Source organism: Rutilus rutilus (genome assembly GCF_951802725.1).
Source record: "Rutilus rutilus genome assembly, chromosome: 3".
In the NCBI taxonomy this organism is placed as follows: domain Eukaryota; kingdom Metazoa; phylum Chordata; class Actinopteri; order Cypriniformes; family Leuciscidae; genus Rutilus; species Rutilus rutilus.
The window spans coordinates 51089442-51106078 of NC_140211.1; the positions used below are offsets into that span (position 1 = coordinate 51089442).

At 37.5% G+C, this 16637-nt stretch overlaps 2 protein-coding genes across 2 annotated transcripts; one reads left to right on the forward strand and one right to left on the reverse strand.

The window, feature by feature from the left end:
* Positions 1 to 5321: 5321 nt before the first annotated feature.
* ppp1r15a (protein phosphatase 1, regulatory subunit 15A) lies at positions 5322 to 8191 on the reverse strand. The gene is made up of 3 exons (XM_084404686.1): positions 7927 to 8191; positions 6747 to 7565; positions 5322 to 5850 (listed from the first exon to the last, which is right to left on the reverse strand). The coding sequence occupies exons 2-3, from the start codon at positions 7545 to 7547 to the stop codon at positions 5635 to 5637; spliced, it is 1017 nt and encodes a 338-aa protein (XP_084260812.1). The 5' UTR covers positions 7548 to 7565; positions 7927 to 8191; the 3' UTR covers positions 5322 to 5634.
* Positions 8192 to 12488: 4297 nt separating this feature from the next.
* LOC311287151 (leucine-rich melanocyte differentiation-associated protein) lies at positions 12489 to 16233 on the forward strand (the record flags this gene model as incomplete). The annotated part of the gene is made up of 4 exons (XM_084403783.1): positions 12489 to 12706; positions 14127 to 14309; positions 14423 to 14500; positions 15885 to 16233. The coding sequence occupies 4 exons, from the start codon at positions 12489 to 12491 to the stop codon at positions 16027 to 16029; spliced, it is 624 nt and encodes a 207-aa protein (XP_084259909.1). The 3' UTR covers positions 16030 to 16233.
* Between the last annotated feature and the right edge of the window lie 404 nt (positions 16234 to 16637).

Below are 16637 nucleotides of genomic sequence, written 5' to 3' on the forward strand. Positions count from 1 at the left end.
CAAAGAACAAATTGCCATTGATGATGGATCATGAATTTGTACTGCAAAATAGAGTGGTGCAGGTATGATGTCACTTTGTAGGCCAACCGACAGTTAGCATAACACTGGTTCCCTCAACAAAATTTTTCCATAGGCTTTTGGATTATCCCAAAAAACAAGCGTTGTGATCAACAAAAGTTTATGATACACACAGGTTTTGTCCATCAAGATAATTATCACAGATGAACACAACTTTTATGAATTTTGAAGCCTAAATGCAGTTTCCAGAAGTTAAAAGCTAAAGGAGGCTATAAACGAACTACAACACGGTCGCTCGACTTCAACGTCACCATCACTAAGCTTCCGACAACTCTTTCAGTTTTGATCTAAAAACACTTTCCTAGAACGTTTGCATAAGAATAGTTTATAAGAGCACAATTATAAGCATAACGATGCTGTAAAAGCAGATTGATCTTACCTTTTCAGCGTTATGATGTTTAATCACCTCTGAAGTCGCATTTAGCCACTTGTTAGCAACCACCTTTTTCAAGACACTTAACAGCTTAAAAGAATCACGAGTAGGGTAGTACAGATTTTATGTTATAGAATAAAACGTGAAAGTGTCTTGAGCTCGTGTTCACCACAGACCTTTAACCAAAACCCCATTCAAAAACCCGTTGACTTCGGAACGATGGAACCGGAAGTGCTAAAATGCTAATTCGCTTCCATGTTTTGGAACTGCACCACTCTATATAATCTAATTAAATAAGGGGTGTCCAATCCTGCTCCGGGAGGGCCACTGTCCTGCTGAGTTTAGCTCCAACCCCAATTAAACGCACCTGGACCAGCTGATCATGTGCCAATCACATCACACCTTTGACGTCATTGAATTCCAGGCAACAGTCAATCACTGTTTGCAGATACTATAGAAATGAATGAGAAATGCCGTGAACTGAATCATACCTGACGCGCAATTAACTTCTCTTATAACAGCATTTTTTTTTTTTTTACAGTGTAAACTCTAAAAATAGATACATCGTAAACATTGTTTAACAGCAAATCTATTGAAGATTAGCCGATGTGCTGTCGACTCATTAAATAAGCTATTTCCTCACGAAAGCATCTTATTCAGCCTCTTCTCCATTGTCATCCATTAAAACAACGGCCTCTTGTTCTTCCCTGCCTACCGCAGTATTAGCAGGCGCTGCGCTTTTTTCGGCTAAGGATGCAGGCTTGCCTTCAAGTGAATTGCTAGAAACTTCCTGGCATGTGTGTTAAGGCAAGTTGGAGCTAAACTCTGCAGGACCGTGGCCCTCCAGGAGCAGATTGGACCCCTTGATCTAAATGATTTATTGAAGGATGAAATACCAAAAACACAGTATGCAATAAAAACACAAATTCAGTTGTGGTTTATACACAATTGACACATTCTATGACTTCTTGCTGCTTTCTTCCAATGCCACAAAATTGCATCAATATTAAGAGAAACTGAACAATTTCTTAATGTTTTTGCCACTTATCCAGGGTTTTTTCAAGGAGCAGCAGAGAGATTTTGTATTTTTGTGTAACTTTCTGCTCAAGCAATGCACAATATGTACTGTAAGCCATTCAATGGCTATAACTTGTGTGATTATATGTGTGTGTGTGTCTGTCACCCGGACCCAGACGCAACCCAGGGACCAAGTATACAAAGACTATTTATTTTTGCGATAACCAATTAATAATTTTGTAACTACCACTGATTCAAGATTTTGTAACCAAATGAGTTTGTATTTTTACACTGATTTAATAAAAACATGCTGCAAATTAACACGTTTGAACAGTGCATGTCTTTCTTAATATGTTCATGCTGAAACAAGCAACCTAACCTTATGCACATTCCCTTCTAAAAACACTTTCTAACATGGACATGTACTGACCCCTTGAATAACGTACCAGCTTATTTTTGAGTAGAAGTATAAAAAGTAATGTTTTACAATATTGAGCTACTCCCTAAAAAAGCAACTTTGCCTTACTAAGTTACTTTTTATGGAAAGTAATGCATTGCATTACTTTTGCTCACCTGGGCTGGGCTTGATTTGTTTTATAATAACAAAAAAAGTTCTGTTTATGGCAAATGTAAAGACCCTTTCACACCAAGGGTGCTTTTCAATACTCAAATATATGTTTCCTCGCTCCTTTGTCCTCCAGCCCGTGACCTTGAAAACCGATTAAATTCAGCCATCTTGAAGGACATCTCACTTCTTTTGCACCGTGAGGAATGAGGAGCGAGGAAGCTTCCTGAGGAGTCATGAGCGAGGAAACATACAGTATCTCACGAAAGTGAGTACACCCCTCACATTTCAGCAAACATTTTAGTATATCTTCTCAAGGGACAACACTATAGAAATGAAATTTGGATATATTTTAGAGTAGTCAATGTGCTGCTTGTATAGCAGTATATATTTACTGTCCTCTGAAAATAACTCAACATACAGCCATTAATGTCAAAATAGCTGGCAACAAAAGTGAGTACACCCTAAGTGATAATAGCTGTACGTCGTTTAACCATGCAAAGCCACATGTCCTATTCATCATTTTCATGTTTTTGTCTGCTTGACAAGGCCATGCAAATTTGTGTATCTTGTATTAGAGCAGTTAAAATTTGTGCTTCGAGTACAATTCTCTCATACTGACCACTGGATGTTCAACATGGCACCTCATGGCAAAGAACTCTCTAAGGATTTGACTTGTTGTTCTCCACAAAGTTGACCTAGGCTATAAGAAGATTGGTAACACCCTGAAACTGAGTTACAGTGCAGGCCAGGATCATACAGAGGTTTTCCAAGACGGATTCCACTTGGAACAGGCCTCGCAAGGGTCAATCAAAGAAGTTGAGTCCTCGTGCTGTGCGTCAGGTGCAGAAGCTGGCTTCAAAAAACAGACGCATGATCGTGCCAGCATTGCTTTAGAGGTTGCAGAAGCGGAAGGTCAGCTTGTCAGTGCTCAGACCATACGCCGCACACTGCAACAAGTTCGTTTGCATGGCCATCGTCCCAGAAGGACGCCTGTCTGAAGCTGGCTCACAAGAAAGCCCGCAAACAGTTTGCTGAAGACAGCCTGTCCAAGAGCATGAATTACTGGAACCATGTCCTGTGGTCTGATGAGACTAAGATGAACTTGCTTGGCTCAGATGGTGTCCAGCATGTGTGGCGATACCCTGGTAAGGAGTACCAAGAAGACTGTGTCTTGCCTACAGTCGATCATGGTGGTGGTAGCATCATGGTCTGGGGCTGCATGAGTTCTGCTGGTACTGGGGAGCTGAGCCTCACTGAGGGAAACATGGATTCCAACATGTACTGTGACATTCTGAAGCAGAACATGATGCCCTGCCTTCAGAAACTGAGCCGAATGGCATGATAACGACCCCAAACACACCGCCAAGATGACAACTGCCTTGCTGAGGAAGCTGAAGGTGATGGAGTGGCCAAGTATTTCTCCAGACCTGAACCCTATTGAGCACCTGTGGGGCGTCCTCAAGCGGAAGGTGGAGAAGCGCCACGTGTCTAACATCCAGCAGCTCGGTGATGTCATTATGGAGGAGTGGAAGAGGATCCCAGCAACAACCTGTGCAGCTCTGGTGAACTCCATGCCTAGGAGGATTGAGGCAGTGCTAGATAACAAAGGTGTTCACACAAAATATTGACACTTTCGACACGGTTTTGACATGTTCACTTAGGGCAGGGGTGGGCAACTTCGGTCCTGGAGGGCCACTGTCCTACAGAGTTTAGCTTCAACCCTAATCAAACACACCTGAACAAGCTAATCAAGGTCCTCAGGATTACTAGAAAATTACAGGCAGGTGATTTTTTTCAGGGTTGGAGCTAAACTCTGTAGGACAGTGGCCCTCCAGGACCGAAGTTGCCCACCCCTGACTTAGGGTGTACTCACTTTTGTTGCCAGCTATTTTGACAATAATGGCTGTATGTTGAGTTATTTTCAGAGGACAGTAAATATATACTGCTATCCAAGCAGCACACTGACTACTCTAAAATCTATCCAAGTTTCATTTCTATAGTATTGTCCCTTGAGAAGATATACTAAAATGTTTGCTGGAATGTGAGGGGTGTAGGTGTGTCTGTCCCTCGCATACTAAGGGTGTGGAGCTAAGACGCCAGGAATGCACAAAGGCTCAGGCTGAAGGAAATGCAAACTCATGCCTGTACAGTAGAGGGAGCATCTCAAATAAACCTTTCAGCTCTGTTGCATTTTGAATCGCAGAAGAATAGGACGCAGGAGAAGAAACTTCAAGGCTGCGTCCGATATCGCATACTTGTTAATAATTACTTCACAACAGCTAAAAAGTATGTTCTATATATATATGTGTTTGAATGTAATCTGGACCTACCAGCATCAGTTACCTCGCTTCACTGCCATTCACAAATCCTCTCCCGTGGCCTCATGGGATAGTGAAGTGTCGATCATATGCACACTTCAGGATCTCGCCAGAAGTAGTAGGTCATCCAGGTACTTTTTGCCAACTCTTTTATGAATTATAGATTAGCCGAATTATACATACTTGTTTTGTAACATACTATTTTTCGCCTACTAGGGAAGTATGCGATTTCTGATGCAGCCTCTTACTTCAGCAATAAAAACCAAAAAATGAAACAAAAATGTGATGCCATTTTTGTTTATTAGTATGGTTGAATTGGATTGCAGCAAATACATTAGTTAATCATTTATTATATATATTTAATTACAGGTTTGTGTAATATTCTGAGTTTGCATTTCAGTTTTTATTCATTTTGAGGAATACAAAATCTGTTTTTGTGCAAGTGAGATGAGTAAATGCATGCTCACATTAGTCTAGAACTACAATAACATGCTTATAATAACATCATGTTTACACAGCGCACACAACGGCTCTGCCCTTACTCACAATTTTTCTCAACATGGGGACGGGGGAGAGGTGTAAGTCAATGAATGGGAAAAAGTCAATTGCGTTACTTGCTTGAAAAAGTAACTTGGTAACTTTGTAAAAGTAACTTAAAGTAATCTGATTACACAACTCACATTACTTGTAATGCATTACCCAAACACTGTTGATACTATGGTGGAAAGGTGACATTGTGAATGGCTGCATGAAATGTTTCTATATTTGTAATAGACTGACATTTTCTAGCAGTGACATCAGTGTAACATGCTGCTTCTCAGGAAAAAAAAACTTGTGTGTTATATTTGTAGTAGTTCAAATTCATGCACATTTTATTTGTCAAATGCATGCAAATGTGCATTTGAAATATTTAAGTATTGAAAAAAAAAAGCATAGAAAAAACAAATTCAACTCACAAACAACAGGATAAATGTTGGAAAAGTTTAATATTTTTCAAATGCTATTCTATAAAATATTCAGTGTGTAAAGAATGAGTGTTTTGTAGAACAATACAATTATACATGTGCAAAGATAATATGAATATAAAATATTATATAAAATGAAACCACAAAAAATTTAATTCACCACAATATTGAAAAAATACAAATAACACAGTAAAAAAAACAACAACAACAACATTCAGTGTTCAGAGATAAAGCACCAAAAATCGCAGCATATTTCAAACATCTAGTTCGACTGCTACATTACGTCAACAAATACGTCAAGCTGCTGCTGGAGTATTAAGACAATGTTTTTCTCTGAAGTCTCTCCCACACGCTGGCTCTGTGTTCAGGTGTCAGGCAGGGTTTAATGACATTCTCAATGTTCTCCACTCTTCTTCTGAAACGCTCTCGGTCTCTGGCCATCTGCAGCCAACAAGAGCCGTCCCGTGCCTCCCTGCTAGCAAAACTCCAAACCACCAGGGGGTGTACAGTCACCTTATCACTGAAACACACCTGAAATAAAACAAAAGACAAAAGCATGTCAACCTCAAGCCTAGTTAGTCATGCAGCACGAGTCACATGTCACATGACATCCTGACTTACAGGAACTGGTTTGACTACTAGCTGCCGTCAGCTGTTGTCATGGAAGAGGGATGATTTAATGTCAGCCTTCTTATAGCAACCACAATATGAATCCCTGTTTGTTGACTTTTTCTTATGGGCATTTTATTTCCGGCATCTTCTTATCTTCTTTCTTTTAAAATTATCTATAATATCGTAAATACAGGTTAATTATTATCTTATTACTGCTATCATGTATTTGTTAACATTTATTTATATTATTTTAATTAATTATTTAAATGAACACTTTTGTATATAACAATATTCCTAAATCCGCTTCCAGGTTGTGGAACCAACTTCCAGTCAAAATTCGGGAAGCACAGCCTCGTGGGATTTTTAAAACACATTTTAATGTTGGCTTATAGTTAATTGTGGTAATCATCACTGGTTTCTTGTTTTGTTTGTTTTTAATCCACCTATGGATATGATTTATTCACATATGTACTTTTGTTGATTTATTCTGTATTTTTTATTTATTTACTTTACACTGTAAAGCACTTTAAGCAGCTCCTTTAAAGGCGCTATAGAAACTAAAGGAAAAAAAAGTTATTTTATTCTTTTAAATGTTTGTTTCCATTGGTGTTATGGTTAATTAAAACTTAAAAACTGCTTTTGTTAGCTGAAATAAAATAAAATATTCAATGAAAAACTTAAACTATTAAACTAAAACCAAATTAAAAATAAATCAAAGCTAAATATTAAAAAACAAAAAGCACATACAATTACTAAAAATAATTCAACATTTGAATAAATACTATAAATAACACTGGTTTCCATGAAATGTTTACCTTCTTCCCTCCCTCCTTTGAGTTTGGTTTTGGATGACACTCTTCTGGCCTTGTAGCTGGTGTAGGTTGAGCTTTATTCTGTGAGCTCAGAGTTAGTTGGTTCTGCTTAGTGTTTGTTCTGGAGCCGGTGGACGAGCAGAAGCTCAGAGGGTTGTAGGGGTCATTGCTGTTGAGGAAGGATTCCCAAAGCTCAAGGCTCTCAGCTGATGCCTCAGAGTCATCATCATCATCATCTGACCATTCAGAATCCACATCCTGTGGCTCACAGTCTTCCTCTTCATTGTCCTCATCATCTTCATCTTCATCAGTTTCTTCATCAGACTCCCATTCTGAGAGCCTGGCTTCATCATCTTCCTCTTCATCCGAATCAATCATTGAGGATTCCCGCTCAACAGCAGGCTCGATCAACTCATCCTCATCATCTAACTTCATAACAACCTCCATCTCTGGATCCTGCCCATCCCAGATTTCCCTTTCCAGGGCCTCCACACCTCCCTTCTTCAACTCGCCGCCGGTCATGGTCACGTTTTTTCCCACACAAACGAAGAAAAACATCTTGGAGCAGAAAAGCGTTGCTACACTCGTACAGCAGTTCACAACTCTTTGGATGACCTGCCACAGATGGAGTCTGATCTTCACGATGGACGTTTCGCGATTATAATTAAGATGTAGATCTTCATGCGTTCCAGGTTTACTGGACGAAAGCTCAGGACTCATCTTGGATCGCATGAATAGAGCTTCTTGAGGTAGACGGCACTGATATGGCAGTGGACGATGTGGGGAAATGGTGAATGGTGCCATAATCACACTCAACTCAATCTGTAAAAAACAAAAACAAACAAAAAACACCATAAAACAATCAATATTTTTAATTATATAAATGTTAAAACCAGTGAAAGATTTCTCAGTCCTCAAAAGGGTGTTGCTACAACATAAAGTACTATGACACACCAATGTGACACAGCCTGTCTTTCACTGCGTGCTGTCTAATAAGTTACATAACAATAAACAATACCCATGATACCAAGGTAATACCATGGACAAATGATAAACCATTGTAAATATGTTTAACTAAATTGCTTCATTTATTGGTAGGGTAGGCTACTAACTTACATCTAATAAAATATTTACATTTTCCATCATCACGAGCGTTAATAATAGACATCTACAAGGTTCTTACCTTTGTGAGTTTGTCAGCCTGTCGCTTGGCAGTCGCTCCAGCGAAGATTTGGTTCTCCAATGTTCAATGTACTAACGTACCCTAAAACACTGTTTGAGCAATACGACGACTTCAATTTAAACATAAACTCCATGTTCGCTTTGTTCATCAACATCTCGCGCTTGGTTCGTATTTCATGTATGTCATTATTCTTTGCCGTAAATAGAAATGCTGGTGTGAGTGACAGCGAGGGTTTATATAAACCGTGATGACGTCGTCATGCGGAGGCGGGACTTGCGACTTGCTGGGAAATCACGTAGCCCACGTTTCGTTACGTTTCGAGAAACTCCTGTGGTGGGCGGGGCTTGGCCAGCAGCGTCTGGTTGAGACTGGATTGCATCATACCCTAATAAGGAAAGTGAAGTCCAGAACAAAACACTCTGGAGTGTGAAACTGTAAACAAAAACATCTATATCAAGGGGACGTTCTTTAGGGGATGACGTTATGATTTTAAAGTAAAATGAAAATTAAAATGGAAAACACCAAAGAAGCCAGAATGCATGGGGTCCATAAACCAACCCTTAATTGTCTTTTATATCATAAAATGTATTGATAAGCATATAGAGGTAGTAAAACAGACTGCCACATGATGGGGCAAAGTAACTCAGTGGCCTGTGACTAATAATCTGATGCTATATTGACAGTACACAGTGCCATATAGGCTACACACAGACACACACAATAGAATAAAAATGCAATAAACATTAACTCAGCAACATAAAATGTAAGCTAGCATAAAAACATCCTATAATAAGAAACATATAGGGTCTTTTGAACTCTAAATTATAGACTAATGTGAATTTTTACATGGCTAAAATATATTTTTTTGCACAAGCATATTATCTTGTTGGACATAATATAGATTTCAAATGAAAATTATATAACAATTAATACTTTTTACATTAAAAAAAACAGTATTTAACAGTACATTACCATATATTATTTTATAGACTAATATTATTCTGCCAACTTTCTCTCCTAAAACCTGGCACTATCAGATATTTATGATCTGTACTGTTTCAGATCCATCTAACTGTTTGTAAAAAAAAAAAAATTTCCTTGCAGCTCAAACTGTTCAAGAATTAATTCTCAGGAGGCCATGCTACACAAATCATTCATTGTGAACAAAGTCAGCTATGAGTTAAAAACTGGCAATCTTTTTAGCATCAGCTGCTTCATAAAAGCTGATGACCTATTTTAGACACTTTTGTGACGTTCATGTGAACCCCATAAGGAAAGGGTTAACAGGCAATGTGATTATCCCATCTTGTGATCCCATTTCCAGCCATGAAAGAAGGTATTTTATTTGTGCAGGACGTACCTCACCACTCACTGGAGAGCTGCTAACCCCGGTAAGTGCTAAGATTCTGACTATAGGAATTCCAAATGCAGGATTCTTGTGACTGTATGAAAAAATGTTACTTACCACTCTTAAAGGTTTATTGGCATCTCTGGCTCCATGCAGAACCTTTAACATCCATGGAATCTTTCCGTTCCAAAAGGTTCTTTATAGTGGAAAAAGGTTCTTTACATTTTTTAAATGTTCTTTACAAGAAAAAAAAAAATATATATCTTTTAAAAACTGTTCACTAAATGGTTCTTTGGGGAACCCAAAATTGTTATTTTATGGCATAAAAAAAAATACTTTTTGAAGTAAATATCACAGGGGTGATTGAAATGACTGCACTTATTTTCTGTAAGCCTATATCTTCTTCACAATTGTGGTTGATTCTTTGTAACATAAGGATTTTTGCATCTGTGTTGTGGGGAAATTCTGATGAATGATGTTAGTTTCTGATTATAATAATAAATAAATAAAAAACTGTAAAAGATTGCTCCAGATTTTAAAAGAGCAACTTCACATTAAAATATAAATGGCCTTGGGTTTTTCTATGGTTAATGAACTTTATTTGGCCATCATGTTGGCTGCTGAATCTTTCCATTTAATTCTATGCAAATGTGACCTCACATTTACATTGCTTTAATTTTCTGGATCATTTCTTTGTTAGAATGTGAATTCCCATTTCGTACCTTTTAATAGCTGATTCTTAGCTAATAATAGCCTATTTGATTTTTTAGACTGTCACACAGTTTAAGCAGAATAACTCAGTTTTTTTTTTGTATAGACCTATTCATGCTATGTGTGGCAGCATTCAGAAGCAAATGAGCAAATGAACAATGCAAAACATAACACTGAGATATGATATGTCATACAGTCTCTAGTCTCATTCACTATAAAACAACTGTCACTTAGAAGAAATTAACTTTCAGTAATAACAAATGAATGGCAAGTACACTCTTAATTAATTCCTAAAGGGGGTTTTCACAGTGATGCAATAGAAGAACCATTTTTGGTTCCCAAAAGAATTTTTATGTTATCAGTTCTTAAAAAAAAAAAAAAAAAAACTTTATGCAAGTGTAATTTTAAGTTGTATGCAAGTTTTAATGCAAGACCGTGCTTTTGTGGCAACTCCTAAACTGCCCGTTAGACAAGCCTTTTCAATGTCTGGTTTTAAAACCCACCGTTTCTCCTTGGCTTTTGACACCACCTGACATTGTTCATTTTTCCTGTTTTATGTCTCTTGATTTGTTTTATCTGTAGTATACGCTTTACATAAAGTATGTATTTTTTTGTTTGTTGTTGTTGTTTATTTGTCCGTACAACACTTTGGACAACTTTTTGACCAAAACGGTTGTTTTAAAGTGCTTTATGAATAAAGTTTGATTTGATTTTAACGATCTAAAGAACCTTTTTCCACTAGAACCTTGAATGGAAGTGTCCGTAGATCTTAAACTTCTTCATGGAATTCCCAGAGATGCCAAAAAAGACCTTTATTTTCAAGAGTGTAAAACGTAAAATTTGGAAATAGAAAGACTTTAACAGTATGTTCTTATAAAATGCACAGTATAACTACTCCAATCATCTTTATTTACATTTACAATTTTTTACAGCGTAGTTACAGCAAATGTGCTGAGACTTTTTGGCAAAAACGACCAAATATCTAACTAAAAATAGCTGAAACCATAACTCTTTCCCCGCCAAACACACAGAATTTTCCGGGTTTCTGTATTTTCACTGTTATACGGTAGGGGGCGCTATGACACATCTCCTGAAAGAGTACTAAATCTTCTGCTCAAAACACAAGCGAAGAAGACACAGAAACAAGGGGTGTTTCTCAATATGCGTTCTTCAGCGATCTTGCGTCCTTGTGTTCTCGTTTTACGTCATCATTAACCGTCGAAGTTCAGACCCAATTCTCAAGAACGCAAGTACAGAGGACGCATGAAAGAACCCGGATGTGTTCTTGATACCGAGGATGCATCGAATGCAGACTTGAGCTAGTAGCCTACTCGCCTGGTGTCCCAGAAGTCATTGCGGCCGGTTCCGAGTTCGTTCTTCCAAGGAAGCTTGGCAAGACCAAGACCGGTCTCCACGAGAACACAAGTCCGTTCTCTGCGTTCTTGGAATTGAGAAACAGCCAAGGGCTGCATTCCAGTCCACTTTTAGACACACACTTGCAAACTTCCCTAAGCACTTCCCCTCGGGGGAATCCCTGCCGCCATTTTGAAGTGCATTCCACTTCCTGAAGTGGACGAGGGAAGTTTATATGGACAGACCCTCGCTCCCTCGATTTTGAGTCTACTTCATATAGCCTACATTTCAGGCAGCTGCATATACCACAATGCAACACGATTGTGATGTTAACGCATATTGTGTTTAATTTACCCCACTACAAACAAATCTATGATATATTAATTAAAAAAAAATTTTTTTAAACGAATTAAACAACTCAACACACCTACACGTGGAATGCTGCATTAAACAATTTCGTAAGGGAAAATGTAAATAATAAATCAACCCCATAGTGGATTTCAAGTGATCAAGGGCTTAGCACGTTCCAATTCAGCTTATTGCAAAGGTTCCGCCAGTAGTGGGCACTCATGCAACGTAAGCAGTGACGTACATCCGAGTGAACGAGATGGAGGGAAGTTAGCGAGTGAAGGGCATGACAATTTTGGACTGGAACACAGCCAAGCTATCTCATATGTAGTCATATGCATATGTAAAATAACGCGATCATCAACATCAAACAGCATATAAATCAAATTTGCCTAATGTTGCTGAATGAAATGTCGACCCAGGACGAGCTATAGGACTGTGAAGCATTAGGGGTGTTGATGTAGGCCTACTCGTTTTACTCCAATGTATGTTAGATCATCTTTCTGTGTCTGCTCCATTCTTTGAAAAAAACCCTTGATTTTCTCAGCTTTTTGCTAAAAAATTTAGCTTTTTTTAATGAAACATAGATATTCTAGTGTTGATTAAAAAAATGCATGAAGCTATAAAGCTATCTTTTTTATATACAGTATATATTGCATGTTCAGATATTCATACAACAAGATATTCTGGGGGCCATGGAATTTTTGTGAAAATGATCAAAAATTCTGGCGGCGAAAGAGTTAACATTCACAAAATATATTTTTACAGAGTTAAGAGGTCGATCGGCTCATTATGTGTCCTAATGCCGTGGTGGTGGGATGCCGACCGTACTGAAGAGTGTGAGAGCAGTGACATGGAGACCGGGCCCCGGCCCCCGAGCCCTGCTGGTCCTGCTGTGGTGTTGGGTCCCCAGAGGCTCTCTTTTGCCTACCAGGACCTCTTGGAGATTCCCTATGACACCATTCTTCAGCATCAGGACACTCTGGAGGTTCTGGACCTCAGTTACAACTTGCTGGATGAGTATCCTTTTGGGAATCAGATGTCTTGGTCATATGTTCAAAATCTTACTAACATATTTATTTTGTAAATATGTAGGTTACAAGGACATAGAGCTGTTCTTTTTTTTTACACAGATTGCAAAAGTTGGAATGTTAACTCTGTATTGCTTGGCATGAAATGGCTTTTTTTTTTTAATGGAACATTTTGTTGCATTTCAAACAAAATAAAAAAAAAAGTAAGCATTTTTGTTGGGTATCATATTTGATACATCAGGCTTTTACGGCTTGTCTGATATAATGAAAATATGGAGCTCATACTCGAGGAGGAAACAAACAGCTTTATTTTATTCAGAGGCCCAAAATGTAAAAATGTATACTTTAGAGCAGTTGCGGATATTTATATGGCCAAAAAGATCAAATTCTAATTTTCTAAGAATTCTAAAATTCTAAGAAAAAAGAAAACCTTACATTTTTAAGTACACTCAACTTAAGTTTATGTAATTTCAACTTAAATTACATTAAACAGACTTTTTTAGTTCAATCTAATATAACATAAGTTAAAAATTGCTTAATTTATTTTGATGAGTTAAGCAATGTAAAAACATATGTTGTCATAACATTTTACAGTGTGATGTAAATAAATTAGATCATTATAACAGTGTAGATATCAGTTGTCACTCTATATCACCCAATAATAGGCTGTTTTAGGAAGATGCTAATGTTTAGTTTTACGATTAAGCTCTGTAGTTTTTCTATAGGTTAATGCAACAACACAACACAATGAAGATTGAGATATGAACAAATAAAGTTCCTCAAAAGCCTGATGTATCATATTTAGGCCAATACTCACATTTTAACATGATTTTTCAAAAATAATAATAATAATATATGCACATATGATCAACAAGTAAACCTAAGTTGCCTCTGTCCATAAATGTTATTCTTGAAATATTTACTTTAAAATCAGTACAGATTTCACAGCCTGAATTCACGACCTGAAGGGGGATGTGTGTTTTTTAACGATTTGGCCAAAAGGCCTTTTATTTCCTTAAAAAAGTATAAACTATCAATCAAACGACAGAAGGCATGTAAATTGTGAACAACAGGTGTTTCAGCAAAGTTTTGATCACATTGATAAATTAGAGGCCTTAGAAATTTGGGTTTCAAATATGATACAGTAGACTTTACAGGGTTAAAAATAGAACCTCTTCATTGCACAAAAGGTTCTAATAGCATTTTTTTTTTACTTAGGATGATTAAAACGGATGATTAAAATGTTCACCGAAAGGTTCTTTGAGGAACCAAAAATGGTTCTTCTATCTATGACACTGCTGCAAAAAAACCAACCTTTTGGAACCTTTTTTTTTTTTTTTGAAGAAAGGCTTTTAAACAAGAACACACGCAAGCTTATCATGTGATTGCCCTTAACCGAGCTGCTGACGGAACCCTGCTCTTTTGGGGGGTTTGGAGAAGCTCAGCACACTCATCCTGGACTGCAACAACTACAACTCACATGTCAAATTCCCCTACATGCCCAGCCTCACCACCTTGTGGATCAACAAGAACAAAATCAGCAACCTGCCCATTATTGTGGAAGAGATCTCCTGCAAGCTCCCAAATATCAAGTGAGTTCACCCATTCACCCATAGAACATCCATTAATGCATTAGCTCAGTGGACATGATCATGTTTTCTTTACACGTGACTTCCAGCAATTGACCTGTTTGGTTTCATTGTAGAATTCTTAGTATGATGAACAATGAAGCAGCACCCAGTTACTTTAATGGAGGCAGTCGGACGCAGTATATCGATTACAGGTAAGCGTGAGAAGAACCGATGTATGAAATCTGATAGTACAGTACACATTCAGCCTGTACTTTTTGCTCTGTTTTTAGAACTTCAAAAGAAGCGCACCTTAGCATACTTTTAAAAAGAATAGTTATTACAGAAATAATAAAAAAGATATTTAAGTGTGAAGGTTTTCAGACAATTAATTGCAATTAAACTAAAATATTCTTGTTTAAATTTATATGAAATGCAATTAGCAGAACTTTAGAGTGCTTTCCTAAGTAGGATTTTATTACATATATGCAATTTCATAATTCTATTGTGTTTGAAATATGGTTAAAGCGTACTGCTGAATATACTTTAATATCATTTTATTAAAACTTGTATTAAGTATATTTGTAATTACACATTTGTAATAATGAAGTTTCAATTAGTAGATTTAAAATATTAAAACTTTAAAAGTAATATTAAATAACACACTACAGTTAAAACGATAATCAAGCACTTTACATGTGCTTTAGTATTTTAGTCAGTATGTCAAAATAAAGCCCCTTTCACACAGCGCATTGAACCCGGGAAATTGCCGGCAAATTGCCGGAACGCCTTCTGTGTGAACACAAACACGACCCGGGTTTAATGCCGGGATCGATGCCAGGTTGGGGACCTAGTAACATTGCCGTGTTCAGTCCCGGAACGCGCGCTGTGTGAACAAAAGCCGTAATAATGCCGTGTCGTAGTGATGACGCTGAAGCCGGGATCGTTCGCCAGCTGTGAAACGGTACGAAATGCGCAAGTTTATGATCGAATCAGAGAAATAAATGCACAAGCGTGGTTTCTCGAGAGAGAAATCGCAGCTCATAAGCAAACTGAAGACGCTGCTGAGACATTACAAGTCACATCGATGTCACGTGTCTTTCCGGGATATACACGGGTTGTGTGTGAACGCGCTCTCTGATTCCGGAAAATCACTGGCAGTGTGAATGAACCAAAATCAAATGAACCCGGGTCACTTTATCCGTGTATTTTCCGGAATCTCTGTGTGAAAGGGGCTTAAGTGTACTTCTTTACAGCATGACAAAAGATTATTATTAACATATTTAATGTACATTAAGGGAAACTTTTTTTAAGAAACAGTCATGAAAGTGTACTATCTTTAAGCATACTTAAAGTTTTTGATCATATACTTTTAATATTTGAAGTATACTACAAGTGAACACTCTAGACAATTAAGCAGACTTATTTTTCACAAGGGTATACTACCATCTAGTGGTCATGTTTTGCTAAAGCAGATTTCAGTGCAACAACTAACCAAGCCGTGCTGTAGTATTTGTGCCAGCAAGTTCAGCATTCATTTACAATCTGATTCTGATAGAGTCCATACTAACTACTAATACGTATATCTCTCTATGACAGGCAGTATGTGATCAGTCAGATATCCAGTCTGGAGGTGCTGGATGACACAGAGGTACAGGTAAAAGAGCGGGAACTGGCCCGAAAGACCTACAGGATGCAGAGAATCAAAGAAGGCCGCAGCAGGAGGAAGGAGCTTCATCGCTAACAGAGAATTGTTCATCATTTCGCACGCTTTTCCCGAGATGTATATGCCAAGACACTTAGTACTATCCCACAACAATCCAAGCGTTCATTCCAGACTTCATGAGCTTCAAAGCTTGTTGACAGGAAGTGAATTTACTCATGCACCAGATCATATTTCAACTTGGATTTGAAGCCGCAACAAATAAATATGAAATGGCATTGGAAATATTTTTACTGCTTTTTTTTTTTATTTGAACAACAATAATGATCTGCATAACAATGAGGAGTTTTTAAATAAATACTGCATATAAAACAATTAAAAATCAAACACTTAAATATTTAAAGTAACTGCCACACACTTTTTATCTAGAGAAATCTTTTAATAGTATAGACTACTAAAACACAAATTTGACTGAATGAGATACATTCAAACGCCACTGTAAATACTGCACACAATTTGAATTCTATATTATTGTGACAAGCTTACGGTTATATTACATGGAAGAATAGAATCTAACTATTAAACTATTAAAGTCCACACAAATTCAAAATTGCCATTTCTTGTTTTGTTTTGTTTGTTATGGAAGAATATTCCGTTTCATGCTGACTTTAATGCGACATGGTTTAAAG

Coding starts and splice junctions, on each gene's coding strand:
- ppp1r15a (XM_084404686.1), bottom strand. CDS start 7,547: ATGGCACCATTCACCATTTCCCCACATCGTCCACTGCCATATCAGTGC. Junction 5,851..6,746: donor CAAAGGAGGGAGGGAAGAAG/GTAAACATTTCA, acceptor GTTTTATTTCAG/GTGTGTTTCAGTGATAAGGT.